At 42.6% G+C, this 15,358-nt stretch overlaps 1 protein-coding gene across 2 annotated transcripts in view; it reads left to right on the top strand.

Moving 5' to 3' along the window:
* cbl (Cbl proto-oncogene) overlaps positions 1 to 15,006 on the top strand; it is a 170,815-nt gene extending 155,809 nt beyond the window's left edge. The window contains exons 11-17 of one of the 2 annotated variants that reach the window (XM_085967669.1): positions 2,030 to 2,410; positions 3,985 to 4,079; positions 5,077 to 5,118; positions 7,662 to 7,823; positions 8,226 to 8,323; positions 8,473 to 8,670; positions 11,146 to 15,006. In XM_085967669.1, coding sequence (XP_085823795.1) covers positions 2,030 to 2,410; positions 3,985 to 4,079; positions 5,077 to 5,118; positions 7,662 to 7,823; positions 8,226 to 8,323; positions 8,473 to 8,670; positions 11,146 to 11,411 — 1,242 coding nt within the window. In that variant the 3' untranslated portion in view covers positions 11,412 to 15,006. The remainder of the gene's footprint in view (positions 1 to 2,029; positions 2,411 to 3,984; positions 4,080 to 5,076; positions 5,119 to 7,661; positions 7,824 to 8,225; positions 8,324 to 8,472; positions 8,671 to 11,145) is intronic. The other variant, XM_085967670.1, reaches the window with a different exon arrangement.
* Positions 15,007 to 15,358: the final 352 nt, after the last annotated feature.

Here is a 15,358-nt window from a genome sequence, read left to right as displayed (position 1 = left end):
CTTACAGGAGGCTGAAATAGCTTGGGTGGCTTGTAGATCTATCTGAGATCCTAAATGAACCATTTGCTCTCCCATCACCTAACACATCTTGTCACTCTTGCTAATATCATCTCTTTAGTTGTGATGGCCAAACTCCTTGCTGTTTCCAGCATGTGTTCAGCATTGGGACGTACAGTAGCCGTGTGTGATTATAGAAAATTCTGTTACCTAGATTCTCCTTCCTCCTCTTCAATTGTGATAGTTGTAATTGGAAAGTATAGACATACTAGGGTAACAGAAAGCAGAATTGTGAACATTAACAGGAACTCTTGATACCTTGATCAATGATAAATAAATAAAAATAATTGTTCCAGTAGTGTTACAGACTGAAATGAAACGTGATTTCCTACTCCCAAACCTATAAGATGCAGATCAGTGCGGCGACTCAGTTTAAAAAAAATATTTCTCTGGATGTGGCGTTGCTGGCAAGGTGACATTTATTGCCCATCTCTAGTTACCCTGAGAAGCTATTGATATAACTGAGTTGATACAGTTGGCGTAGGACTGGAGTCGCATATAGTCCAGAACGGGCAAGAACGGCAGGCTTCTTTCCCTACAGGACATTACTGAACCAGTTGGACATTTACTACTATCTGACAACTTCTCTGTCACTTTTACTGATATGGGCTTATTATTTCCAGATTTCTCTTTAAAACTAAATTCAAATTCTCAAACTACCATGGTGGGCTTTGAACTTACATTCTCTGAATTATTAGTCCAGTCCTCTGGATTACTAGTCCACTAATATAACCACTACACTACTGTATCAATATCAGAATAGGTAGTAAGTTGATCCACATGTGTTCCATGATGATAAAGGCTTGTATGGTGAGGGTAATATTCTTGGGCAGTTTAAAAATGGATGTTGGAATTGCATGGTGCCATTTCCACAGTTCCTTCAGAACAGGGAACTAATGGGGTTGAAACCACAATCTAATAAATATTCAAGAAGGACCCAAGGATGTAAGTAGATTGTGCTAAAATCTGGAGTTGTAATGTGTAATTGGACTACTCTTCTCGTTGCAGTTCAATTTCAAGGGTGTCTACCAAACTGATTGTGATTGTCTTTTCAGGATAGATTCAGCAAACAGACAGCTCTTGGTCTATTACTGTGAATAGGTCAATTCTGAACTACTTTTAGCTTTTTTGTGCTCATCAAGGTCAGGGACGTTCATGTTGGGAATTAATACATGACCGTTTCAGTTATCCAAAATCTGTATCCAACAGAGCAAACAGCTTGATTTACCTTTGCCCAGTTTAGGGAGAAGCTTTTGAACCAATGTGCTATTGCACATTTGGTCTGTCAGAGTGAGGGTAACCATTTATTTCCAAATTTGCTGTGCCCACTGAGAACTGGGGTTGACTGTTAGAACCCATTTTACATAGGACCCTTGCAGACTCCAGCATTCATTTCACCACGTTGCATCGGATTGGAACCCAGGTCCCAGAGCTGAAAGTAGCTCATTCTAACCCACTGCGGCAAACTGCTCTCTCAATATCTGTGGCTTTTATTTGACAAAATCAAGTGTCTGTTTAGAAAATTGTAGAGGATAGTAATTCAAAGGACTGATATTTCTGTAAGGCCTTTCTGAACTTTTATTCCCTAAATAGACTCAAAATAAGATACTTTTATCTGGTTATCTTGCAGACTGTAAGTGAGGAATAGTCACATACTCCTGTCCTGTTAACAATGTGTAGTTTTATACTTCTGTAATACTGTATTAGATTATTTACAACACACACTTAGGAAATACAGAAAAACTGAGATGAATAAATTAGCAATAGCCTTCTGTTGCTTCCCCTCACCTCTGGTCAATGAAACACTGTGCTTTTCAGTCAAGTCATTGCTGGACCTTTATTTAGTGAAAATTCTCAGCCTCTAACTACTGCTCTAAAAGCATAAGTCTCGCGTGCTTCAAAACAAAGATAACGTGCTTAAATATCCAAAGGATCGGTCTTTTGAGTGTACTGTTTTTCTCCTCCTACACAGGCTTCCTCTAGTGGCCTGCATAAACAGGACAAGCCTTTACCTGTTCCTCCAACTCATCGAGACCTTCCACCTCCCCCACCTGAGCGACACCCATCTGCGAGTGCGGATTCCCGAATGCAGAGGCGCCCTTTACCAAGCACGCCGAGCGACCTCCTACCAAGAGATAAGCCGCCTCTTGTACCGCCAAACCGACCTGGAGAAGCCTGGCATTCACGATCTCAGGCAGCTAAAGCACCGCTCCAGACTCTTAATCCTGGGGATAAATGGACAGGCCGAGAGTTATCCAACAGACACTCGTTGCCTTTAGCACTGTCATCCCAGATGGACACTAGGACGGAGGCGGTTAGGCATAGCAGCTCACTCGGGCTTGACATTACAGTGGTGAGAAATGCAACAGCACCATTACATTTTGTTTCGTTAGTGTTGGATACTTCCATACCCAGATCTTGGGTTAACTTCAGGACAACATCTCAATGAACCAGTGTACCCAGAATGTTTGATTCAGGGTTCTGTTTAATGGTGGGGTACAGGGTTTTAACTTAGACCAACATTTTGTCAGACACTTACAGTAATTAGTACTGTTCTAATTTACATCAATGACTTGGATTCAGAAACCCAAATTTAGTCAAATAATATCAAATTAAGAGGTGTCGTGAGGAGGCAGCTCAGAAGTTACAAGTGAGTTGGACAAAATATGTAAGTGGGCAGAGCAATGGCAGATGAAGTTTTTTGCAGCCATGTGTAAAATACTGCACATAGAAATGAATAATGAGTGACACATACTCCATGAATAGTGGTGAAATAGCTCAGTGTTAAGAGACCTAGGAATCACCGTAGACTTGGTGTTCAATATGTCCAACCAATATAGAGCAGCAGTCAACAAAACCAACACAATAGAATACAAGTCAGAGGGAGCTGTGATCAAACTGTACAGTGCTCTGGTCAGACTGCATCTTGAGCACTGTGTCCAGTTCTGGTCAACAAAACACAAGGGCAACATTTCAGTGCTGGAGTCAGTACAGAGAAAAGCCACAAGGCTCATTCCTTGTGCCAGAGGTCTCAGTTCTAAGGAAAGTTTGGGCATTACAGCGTCAAAAATTGTGTCAGAGAGATGAACTTATAGGGATGTAGATAGTAAACAGTACAGAACAGGTAATCTAGAAAATTATATCAAATTAGATTAAGAGAATCAGACAGGGAATATAGGCTGAAACTAATGAAAGGTAAAATTTGAACTGATATCAAGAAACTCTTCACACAATGGCCTACTCCTGTTCCTATATGATTTTAAACGGTGTTCGATTCACACGGATGATTAATGTATGGAATGGACTCCCAGATATAACAGTAGAGGCAAAAAGTTGATGCTGCAGTAGGACTATTTCAGGATCTCTCTGGGTGGATGAGCTAAGATGTGTTGAATGGCCTTCCTCAGTTGTAATTATCTTGTGACTGGCTCAAGGGGCTAAATGGCCTACTCCTGTTCCTATATGATTTTAAACGGTGTTCAATTCACAAGAATTGCATAATCTACATGGACAGAGACGTGAGTTACCACACCCATATGCATAGGTTTACAATGCCAGACTAAGTTACTCTGATAGTAGCTTGCCAGCATAAAACACAAACCACAGAGTCATACTCAACCCTTTCACTCACAGGGATCATCGTGGAAATGGAGGATGCAGATGGGATTTGAGAGAAAGGAAACGGGATGAACTTGCAAACGTCATAGTGATGTCGGTGTGCTGTTGTGACCCCTTATTATGGACAGGGCTTTAGTAGATTCTACACCTTAAGTGGGACTGGAAAAGCTACCTCACAGCTTAATTTATGTGCTTGGATACACACCCAAATATTTATCTAACTCTCTTACTTTATGCTAATTTAAAAAAAAATATATAATTCGAAGTGAAAGACACCAAACCTTACATAATATCTTCTAATTATTGCAGGCTTTCAGTGGTGCCATGAGCGATGTTTCAGAGTACGACAACTCCAAAGTGAAACCCTCCACATCAGCTAATGCCATCTACTCTCTCGCTACACGGTACATACAGCTCTGCATTATGGCTATTGCATTGAGGTCAGGTGTCACCTGATGGTTTACATTACCTGCATTCAATGTGTATAGGGAAGTGAATAGCTTTACCTGTATATGAGACATATAGATGACCTGTTGCACGATGTGATCACAGTTTTCCTTCACATGACCTGCAATGTCTTTACTAACCCAGATGTTAACATCATTTGTGCTTTCTCTGGTAGAGGTAGATATTGTAAATCTTTACCTAAATTAATAACCGCAAGCTGGTGGAAAAATCCTAACTTTTAAGTTTACTTGCCTTTCCTTCCTCTCCAACACACAGCTTATTTTTTCTTCTCTCCACTCCCGAAGAAATTCACCAAACCTTCTCTATTAGTAGAGAGCTGTAGTTTGAAGTAAACTGAAGGGGTGGGCGGGGGGGAGCGTGGGTTAGAGAATTGTGGATACAGTTTTTGAGCCCAGCTCCAATCCTGCACTCCCTTCCAGTGTAGCTCTGCATTGGGAGCGAGGGATTGGCACATTTACCCTGTGCTGTAGGACAGTTCTGTGGATGCTGGTGCCTTGCTCATGTGGCCATTCCTCATGGGTAGGATGTGTCAGCAGGTTATTGGTTTAAGGAGGGGCATTACAGTTGAGTTCAATCCTGTCCTTGCCAGATATCCGCATCCATGTTCTTTCCTATATGGGTAACTGGATCGTGATCAGGAGTGGGACCTGCGGCTGATTTTATTTAATTCCTCCTTGAAGCTTTTAAAAAAAATTTAGGGTTTGATTTAAAAAGTTACCCTAATGGCAAGTGTACAGCTGGAGGTCATGACACATGGAGCGGGAGAAGAGTGGAGATGGGGGGGGCGTTTTTTTTTTTTAGATAGATGAGTGTCGGCACGTATACAATCTAAATTGCAAAAATAATTCTATGCTGCTTGGCAAGGCTTTCTGTTCACTGCAATTCTAACTTTCCAATTTCTATGCTCTTGGCTGCTCCTTTTCTGTTTGATAGAAGTGGAATGCAGGGAGCCTCAAATACACAATCAGTTCCGAGGTAAGATCCTCTACGGCAACTTAGGCTTAAAGATTGTAACTTTAGACACCCACTCCTGCACTTGCCAGGTCGGCAGACTGAAGTTATCTAGAGATGTGTTCTGTTGCAACCAACTGCTTATAACTTCTGTACCTCCTACCCTTTAGAGCATTTGTGGCTACTTTTGGCAGGTAACTGTATGGAATTGTTCATTCAGCAAGTTATCTATTGTATATCTGTATGGAGTGCTTATTCAGTGGGGCAAGGAGTAATATTTTTGTAAATTATACTATGTGCTGTTAAACTAATAACTGGCCTTGCATGAGCCACGTAAATCGTGACCTCCATGTTAAGTACAGGGGGACTCCCTAAATTCTTGAGGTGGGGCGGAGATGCTAAGTTCTTTGGTTATCACAGCATAGAATTAAACACAGTTCTAATTGGATCTGAGGCACAGCTGCTTGGACACAATGTTAATGGCAGTTTTAAACTAAAAACACAATGTGCTGGAAATACACAGCAAGTCCATCAGAATCTGGAGAGAGAAATGTTTTCAGTGTAACATCCTTCCTGTGGCAGATGGCAGTTGTATTTGTCTTCTGGCTCGACAGATATATCTATACGAATGTATCTCCAGTGTTCTATTTCTTAATGTAATAAAGTTGTAGTATTTTTTGAATTGTATTTCTGAAAAAATATTCAATGAACAGCATTAATACCCAACTGTAAGCATGCAGTTATTTAACTTGGAAAAGCAAACTTTGTGCCTATATGGTACCCCAGTTTGTACTTTGGTATAATGTGCCATGATAGTACATGGGTTTGGATTCATGTCCATGACTCTCCACATAGTGAGTTTCTGATCACAACTACCAGCTGGGAGAACCCAGTGACAGCCAGCCACATCCCGTATAGAGGACGGGAGAATCCAGTGGTTAACATAGAAGATAGGAGCAGGAGTAGGCCATTCGGCCTCTCGAGCCTGCTCTGCCATTTCAATGGGATCATGGCTGATCGTCCAAATTCAGCACCCTGTTCCTGCCTTCTCCCCATATCCCTTGATCCCTTTAGCCTTAAGAAATATATCCAACTCCTTCTTGAATATATTTAATGAATTGGCCTCTACTGCCGCCTTTGGCAGAGAATTCCACAGGTTCACCACTCTAGCTGTGCCCCAGTAGCTTTCGTGCATCTCATTGTAGAGCATTGTACAGCGACGTTGGCAGAAGCCTGAAGGTAGATAGCCTCTTATCTGGGACATGGTCTGTGTTAGAGGGGAAAACTATAACTTAAAGCAATTTCTGAAAAGCTAATATAGATAGAAAGGCACCGTCAATCAATTTGATCTCTTCTGTAATGCGTTAAGCCACTACTGTAGTAAATCTTGTACTAAATCTTCTACAGTTATAGAATCATAGAATGGTTACTGCATGAAAGAAGGCTATTTGGCCCGTCGAGCCCGTGCCGGCTCTCTGCAAGAGCACTTCAGCTAGTCCCACTCCCCCGCCCTTTCCCTGTAGCCCTACAAGTCTTTTTCCTTCAGGTACCTATCCAACTCCCTTTTGAAAGCCATGATTGAATCTGCTTCCACCACCCTTTCAGGCAGTGCATTCCAGATCCTAACCATTCACTGCGTAAAAAAGGTTTTCCTCGTGTCGCCTTTGGTTCTTCTGCCAATCACCTTAAATCTGTGTCCACTGGTTCTCGACCCTTCTGCAAATGGGAACAGTTTCTCTCTATCTACTCTGTCCAGACCCCTCATGACTTTGAACACCTCTATCAAATCTCTTCTCAATCTTCTCTGCTCCAAGGAGAACAACCCCAGCTTTTCTGGTCTATCCACATAACTGAAGTCCCTCATCCCTGGAATCATTCTCGTAAATTTTTTCTGCACCCTCTCTAAGGCCTTCACATCCTTTCTAAAGTGTGGTGCCCAGAATTAGACACAGTACTCCAGTTGAGGCCGCACCAGTGTTTTATACAGGTTCATCATAATTTCCACACTTTTGTACTCTATACCTTTATTCATGAAGCCCAGGACCCCATAAGCTTTTTTAACTGCTTTCTTAACCTGCCCTGCCACCTTCAATGATTTGTGTACATATACCCCTAGATCTCTCTGTTCCTGCACCCCCTTTAGGATTGTAGCCTTTAGTTTATATCGCCTCTCCTCGTTCTTCCTACCAAAATGTATCACTTTGCACTTTCCTGTAGTTAGAGTTCAGTTGAATAAACAGATGTGTTGACCTGGGGACAGCTTCCTGTGAACTTGTTCTGCTTTTGTGCCTTGTGGAGAACTAAACAGGTGATCATTGTTTAAAGCAGGCATCTGGTGTCACAATATTTTGTAGTTTAACATCTCTGGAGTAGAAAGCTTGGACAATTTTTCTGAATTAGTTACGTGAAATAATGCTAATGTATCATATTTAACTTTAAATCGTCGTTGCTGTAAGTTACAGCAGTGTGTAGCAGCAATGTTTGTGTGAGATTGAGATCGAGCGTCACTTTCTACAAGTGGAGCATTACATTTTGAACCTATTTGAACCTCTGCTCTGTTCTTTCAGACCTCTGCCAAAGCCATTTACACCAGAGGAACGTTCAGAGAGCAGTGACGAGGATATTGATTACATGACTCCATCCTCACTGCCTGTACATACTCCACTCTGCGTCACTTCCTCGTTGGATTCCAGACTTTTGGTACAGAGACAGAGCAGCCACAATGCCGAGTAAGAGAAATTTTGTTTTGAATATGTTTTTATTGAAGGCACTTGGACTGGTAGGATGCAGGTTCCTTACTTGAATCTGCTTGAGATTGATCGCAGCCAGAATCATCTGTGGCAGAGGCAAATGTGAGGCACTGCTGCCCCCTACTGCCTCCTGCTGGAATGTGTCTGTGTTTGGTGACATCAGGTGCCGGCTGGATAGAATTCTCCAGTAGTAACAGTAAATGTGCTGTGTGGGCGCTTTCTGCAGGAGACTGCAGATACTCGATCACAAACTGAAATCTGTTAGTGTTGAGTTTATCAACTGTGCGCCTGATGATGGATTAACTGAAAAATATAATCTGGAGGAACCCATTCTTGTAACTGAGTAATTGCTATTGATTTTTTCCCCTTTGTTTTAATTAGAACTTTGACTGAACCCGACCCATTGAGACAGATGTGCGAGTCTCTGTTTACATCATCATCTCAGGCCACGGATGTAGATTTACAGCAGTTCACATCTGGTAAGGTGCTTCGACGCACAAATCGTTAGCCTTCACTGAAACCCAATCCCCTGAGATGTGATGTATACTTTTTTGCCCCTTCAAGAAGTTTAAGGTTCTTTTGTTCTGTCACTCACTGAGCTGTTAAACCTGTTGTTCATTTTCTGTAGACAATGGTGACTTTTCCATCAGCGACGGGCCTGAACGAGGTGAGAGTGAAGATGAGGATGGTGCATATGACTTCCCCAAACCACCTGTGCCACTTCCTCCAGCTCGTCGCACACTCTCTGATATCTCTTATGCCACTTCAGCATTTGCCAGTGTGTCTGTTGATCAGAGTCTGCCTAGTCCCAATGCACATACAGGAGGTGAGATTTTTTAAAATTTGTTTTCTGGATGCGAGTGTCACTAGCAAGGCCGGCATTTATTGCCCATCTCTAGTTACTCTGAGAAGATGGTGATGGGCCTTCTTGAACCACTGCAGTCCGTGTGGTGAAAGTGCTCCAACACTGCTTAGGTAGGGAGTTGCGAGATTTTGACCCTGCGACGATAAAGGAACGGTGATATATGTCCAACAATGTTCCTGCTAATTTTTTGGGGCGTGCGGCCCATTCAAATTTCCGCGCATACGCGGTTTTTCCATTGAGAAGCTGCTGAGCGGCCTGCATGGTATCTTCAGAGCGCTGTGGGAACATTGATGTCCAAGTCTGGATGTTGTGTGACTTGGAGGGGAACTTGTAGGTGATGGTGTTCCTATGCACCTGCTGCCCTTGTGCTTTTACAACAACAACTTGTATTTATATAGCATCTTTAATGCAGTGAAACGTCCCAAGGTGCTTCACAGGAGTGTTATCAAACACAATTTGACACCGAGCCACAAGGAGATTTTAGGGCAGATGAGTAGGTTTGAAGGAGGAAAGGCGGAAAGGTTTAGGGAGGGAATTCCAGAGCTTTGAGCCTAGAATATCACACAATACCCAGCCTCTGACCTGCTCTAGTAGCCACAGCATTTATGTGGCTGGTCCAGTTGCATTTCTGGTCAGTGGTGACCCCCCAAGATGCTGATGGTAGGGGACTCTGTGATGATAATGCTGTTGAATGTCAATGGGAGGTGGTTAGGCTCTCTTGCTAGAGATGGCCATTGTGGCACAAATGTTACTTGCCGCTTATCAACCCAAGCCTGGTTTTATCCGGGTCTTGTTGCATGCGGGCATGGACTGCTTCATTACCTTCGGAATTGCAAATGGAGCTGAACACTGTGCAATCATCAGGCAACAGCCCCATTTCTGACCTTTATGATGGAGGAAAGGTCATTGATGAAGCAGCTGAAGATAGTTGGGCTTTGGACACTGCCCTGAGGAACTCCTACAGCGATGTCCTGGTGAGTTTGATACCAAGGGCAGTGTTGTATTACAAAGTATAATAGTGATGTATTGTATCCTGCAACTCTAAGTTGCAACTTCAACCTCTATTTTACTATGTCACATCTGAGCCTGCTGCTGTGTTTGTTTTATTTTTGTCCCATTTATTTTTTTTAAACTGAGAAACCTCAGTGAAGGACCAGGAGCACTAAGGTTTCAAAGATGGAATAATCACTGAGTAGTGATTAGATGACACCAAGCTTGTGTTCTAAAAGCCTGTAGATTGTAGTACAGTATTAAAGGAAGACAGAGGGAGGCAAGTTTTACGGTCTTGGGAATGCGTGAGTTAGATTAGGAAAGGGTGCAATATGTTTTGATTTCAACACACTGAGAATATAGGGAGGAGGAGCGTGAATGATAGCACATTGGCAGCATAAGAGGAACAAGAGAGAAACATGTTTAGTAGAGCAAGGGTCATAGTCATGATAAAATAGATAAAAGTTTATGTCAAGAAGAGAGTGAAGTTGGAGGCTACATATCAGTTAAAGTGTTTTCTTGTGTCATATCCAGGAGAGAGAGAGAAGTGCTGAAAGAACCACCCAACATGCAGGGAGCAGTGTTCAAGGTTTGAACAGACTGGGCTTTGTAGAAGGTTGTTGAAGGGAGAGTTCATGTTTGGCACGAAATGAATGCTCCTTCCTCGGGCTCAGATGACATCGCGTAGCAGCTGAAGAGATTGATTGTTGTGCTGGTCAAGGTGCTTCCAGCGCTCTCTGTCTTGCAGTTGGGCTCAGTAACTCCTCCAGGTCACTCCATGTGTTCAAAGAGGAATGGAAAAAAATTGAAGATGTTAAAAGTTGGTCCTAGTCCTCTTAAACTGTGCTTTTCTTTTAAAAAGAGGTCTTAAGATCTGCTGCTGTCTTAACTAGTAAAGGAACTGACTGGTGTTGAACTGACCAGGAAAGTCCCCCATTGGATCTGTAGTCTGTGCTGAGTTAGCTGATGTCCGCCTGGACGAGGGAAAGGATAAATAGGCCAGTTTTTCTGTTTCTGATCGCTATTCAGTGACTTATGCTGGAAAGCATCAGTCTGTTTGGACCCTGGGTCAAGCGGTCTGCCAGCTCTCGCTGTCTGGGCTCACACGTGCAAAATGGCCACTTGGGCGAGTAAATGGAGGACGGCTGCTGTTTATAGAACTGAACTCCAGCAGCAGTCACCCCTTCAGAAGAGAAGAGAAAAGCCTGAGAATAAATATTTGCTTAATTTTATAATTCAAGGATTCAAATTTAAATGGAGTGCCTATATTGAATGTGTCGTGTGTCTGCTATGCACAGTATTGCTTCCTCGATGATGTGGGGAACAGTCATTGCCTGTAACCCAGCATGAATTGGTGCCTTCAGGAGAAGAAAAGAAAAAAAATTGGGGGATTTCAGATGATGAGACTGCCTCATCAACCTTTTTATTTTATTTTAATTTTCTCAGATTCATCTGCACCCGAAAGACCTCCCAAGCCATTACCTCGCCGAATCAATTCTGAGCGCAAATCCAGCCCTAGTCGGTCAGACAGCTGTAACATGTCACAGCAGCAGCAGACTCTCTCAGCCGAGATCAACAGCCTCTTGAGCCAGGGCTACTCGTATCAGGATATCCAGAAGGCATTGCTAATTGCACAAAACAACGTGGAAATGGCAAAGAATATTCTTCGAGAGTTTGTGTCTGTTCCTTCCCCTGCACACATTGCAACGTAGTCAGCCCTCCGGACCCTGCCTCCGGCAAGTCAGCGCTCGCAGGTGGGGTCTGAGTGACACCGTGCCTCGTCTAACCCTGCCGCCTCATCAATTTCAATAATCAGGTCTGTGCAATTACTGAAACACTGAAGGACAGTAGCTCCCTGCCTCGTTTCCATTCCAGCTGTGGGCTTTTTATATATATTAAAAAAAAAAAAAGAAAATGTTTATATATGAAGGTATTGTTGAGATGTCTGACCTTGACAAAGTTACATTCTTGAGAGCAGTTATCGTGTACCAAGGACTATTGCAATCCATATAAAACTGACCCCGATTGGTTCATTCACGCATAACTACCATAAATCTTTTGAGCATAATGTGCGTTTCCACCCCCAAAAAATTCCGGAACTGAATGTGCGTCACGCACAGATGTTAATTTTCCCCCCAAATTGTAGCCCAAAGTTGCGAGGTATGTATTATACACGGGGTGTATCATATTCAAAGATTTATGGTATGTCGTAACAGGCTTCTCTCTGTCTGTGCAAGTATTGTGTAAATGAAATGAGAAGTGTTAACAGTGAGTTGGGATTCAGAAGTCATGGTTCCAGAGTAGAGAGCTTTAAAAGTGGACCCCTGCCTCACCCGTGTTGCTAGTAAATGTCTGGCGCTGGGATGTGCAGCTGCTGTTGTGGAGCCAGGTTAGCACTTATACCAGCCTGCCATTCAGAAAAGCACACAGGGGTCTATTTTTGTACAAACAGGAATCATTTGCACAATATAAAATATAGTTAGAAAGTTGTATTTATACAGTAGCTGGTGGGGTACATACGAGAGAGAACTTTAATGTGAAAAATGGATCCCAATCTAGACAGGCCCAAAAGAGAATAAGTCCTAGGCCAGTGGTGCAAAGTCTGCCATAATTAAATCTGCAATGACGGAATGGGTTTCCCTGCGTATTTGTAATCTTTTTTCCCTATTTGAAATACTTGTGCCTAGCATGAGGCTTGAATGTTAAATAAGGAGCAAACAAGAATGGGCAATGAATGGCAGGTGGCCGCAATGTGATCAGCGCAACACTGATATTGAGCAGATATTCGAGCAGTTTTTGGTTTATTCCCGGCCTATCCCTGATGAACACGTCATTACTGGTTTACCAAGAAAAATGCTTGGTTTGTAAATCATTGTGTCACAGCGCATTGAATCACAAGAACATGAGAAAAGTCAGGGATTATAACTTGACCCATGGAAGCTTATCTTTCTAGAACATTAACCCTGTCCATATAACATTACACATACTTGGCTATTCAGTCCCAAACAAAAATGTACTTGTACTTCCCAGTGTACTGCTGCCCTGGGTAATTTTTAAAAATATTTGGCAGTGAGTTGTAATTCTGACTGATTCTAATGGTTGTATTTTAAAACAAACGGGCTATGAAGAAGCCTTTTGTGTTTGGATTAGGGATTGTCTACACCAAGATTGAACAGGAACAACAGTTGGGGTGCTGCAATTGGTCACGGACTAGGGAAGGGGAAAAATCCGCTTCTGATTGCTTTCCAGTGGCTCCTGCTGCAAAATTTGTGTGTGTGTGTTCGAGCGTGCAAATGTTCTGTGAGCACTGGGTTAGACTTGTCTTTAGTGCCTTCCATAGTGAAATAGCTTGAGTTTGTAAGGTAGTAGAGGGATGCTGGGACTTGAACCCCAAATGAGCCAGTACCTTCAGGAGAGGGGAGGTGAAACTGAACAGGAAATGTGTGGTATGTTGGATCAGGTGTAGCTTGATCTTGAGTTAATTGCACTGGTCTAGTCATTCCTGTTCTGTACAAGCTGAGTTGGGCAACTCTTAATCCACCATGCGGCAGCTCCTGATAATAGGACTCTGCCCAAAGTGCCACAGCGCACTCTCGTCAGGTATAGTTTTAGAACTGTTTTCAATCAAGTGCGGAGATATTGTAGAAATCTGCTTCCTATTAATGCTTTCAATTCAAAGCCTGGTAAAATCAAGATTAAAAATTTAAAACTGCCACAGCAGTCAAGTGAGACTAACAGCAATTTTACTGGTGCACTTTTCAATAACTTTCCTACTTGCTCCGTGCAAGAATTACTGTTGGAAATAATGTTGGGCATGACTCTTCACCGTGCTGCTGTGATCAACAACCAGCAAATACAACCTGATATTTACTGTGAAGCTCATGAAAGTGTGTGATGGTGGTCATTCTGCAAAGAAAATATTAATACCTAATATAAATATTATAGAATCATAGAATGATACAGCACAGAAGGAGGCCATTTGGCCCATCGTGCCTGTGCCAGCTCTTTGAAAGAGCTCTCCAATTAGTCCAACTCCCCATCTCTTTCCCCAGAGCCCTGTAACTTTTTTTCCTTCGAGTATTTATCCAATTCCCTTTTGAAAGTTACTATTGAATCTGCTCCCACCGCCCTTTCAGGCAGCGCGTTCCAGATCACAACAACTCGCTGCGTAAAAAAAAATTCCTCAAGTCCCCTCTGGTTCTTTTGCCAATCACCTTCACTCTGTGTCCTCTGGTTACCGACCCTCCTGCCACTGGAAACCGTTTCTCCTTATTTACTCTGTCAAAACCCTTCATGATTTTAAACACCTCTATCAAATCTCTTCTTAACCTTCTCTGCTCTAAGGAGAACAATCCCAGCTTCTCCAGTCTCTCCATATAACTGAAGTCCCTCATCCCTGGAACCATTCTAGTGAATCTCTTCTGCACCCTCTCCAAGGCCTTGATATCTTTCCTAAAGTGCGTTGCCCAGAATTGAACACAATACTCCAGCTGAGACCTAACCAATGATTTATAAAGGTTTAACATAACTTCCTTGCTTTTGTATTCTCTTCCTCTATCAATAAAGCCAAGGATTCCATATGCTTTTTTTTTTTAACAACCTTCAAAGATTTGTGTACATACACCCCAGGTCTAAAGGGAATTACGAGGGTATGAGACGGGAATTGGGTAAGATTGATTGGGTGGTGTTTCTGGGGGGATTGACAGTGGATAGACAATGGCAAGCATTCAAAGATAGAATGGAAGAATTCCAGAACATGTTTATACCGGTTTGGCATAAAAATAAACCTAAAAAGGTGACTCAACCGTGGATAACGAGGGAAATTAGGGACAGCATAAAATCAAAAAAAAGGGCATATCAACTGGCAAAAAAAAGCACCAGACCGGAAGATTGGGGGCAGTACAGGATACAGCAAAAGAGGACAAAGGGATTAATCAGGAAGGGGAAAATAGAATACGAAAGTAAACTTGCAGCAAACATAAAGACAGACTGCAAAAGCTTTTATCGGTATATCAGGAGGAAAAGACTGGTAAAATCCCAAGTCGGTCCCTTGCAGTCCGATTCGGGAGAATATATAATGGAGAATAAGGAAATGGCAGACCAATTAAACTCATATTTTGGTTCTGTATTCACAAAGGAGGACACAAATAACCTCCCAGGAATATCGGCAAACATAGGGACTAATGAGAGGGAGGAGCTGACAGAAATTAGTATCTCTAGGGATATGGTGTTGGGTAAGTTGAGGGGACTGAAGGCCGACAAATCCCCGGGGCCTGATAAACTACATCCTAGGGTACTTAAGGAGGTGGCCCTGGAGATAGCAGATGCTCTAAGGATCATCTTCCGGAACTCCATTGACTCGGGAACAGTACCCGTGGATTGGAGGGTAGCTAATGTTACCCCAATATTTAAAAAGGGGGGTAGAGAGAAAGCAGGGAATTATAGACCAGTAAGCCTTACATCGGTTGTGGGCAAAATGCTGGAGTCCATTATTAAGGATAAAATAGCGGAGCACTTGACAAATGGGGAAAGGATCGGACAGAGTCAACATGGATTTACAAAGGGTAAATCGTGTTTGACTAATCTGCTGGAATTTTTTGAGGAAGTAACTGGTAAAATAGATGGGGGAGAGCCAGTGGATGTGGTGTACCTTGACTTC

The sequence above is a fragment of the Somniosus microcephalus genome, chromosome 26, assembly GCF_052327205.1.
Source record: "Somniosus microcephalus isolate GS21.2 chromosome 26, FLI_Smic_1.0, whole genome shotgun sequence".
Classification (NCBI taxonomy): domain Eukaryota; kingdom Metazoa; phylum Chordata; class Chondrichthyes; order Squaliformes; family Somniosidae; genus Somniosus; species Somniosus microcephalus.
This window is presented reverse-complemented; position numbering and strand designations above follow the sequence as displayed.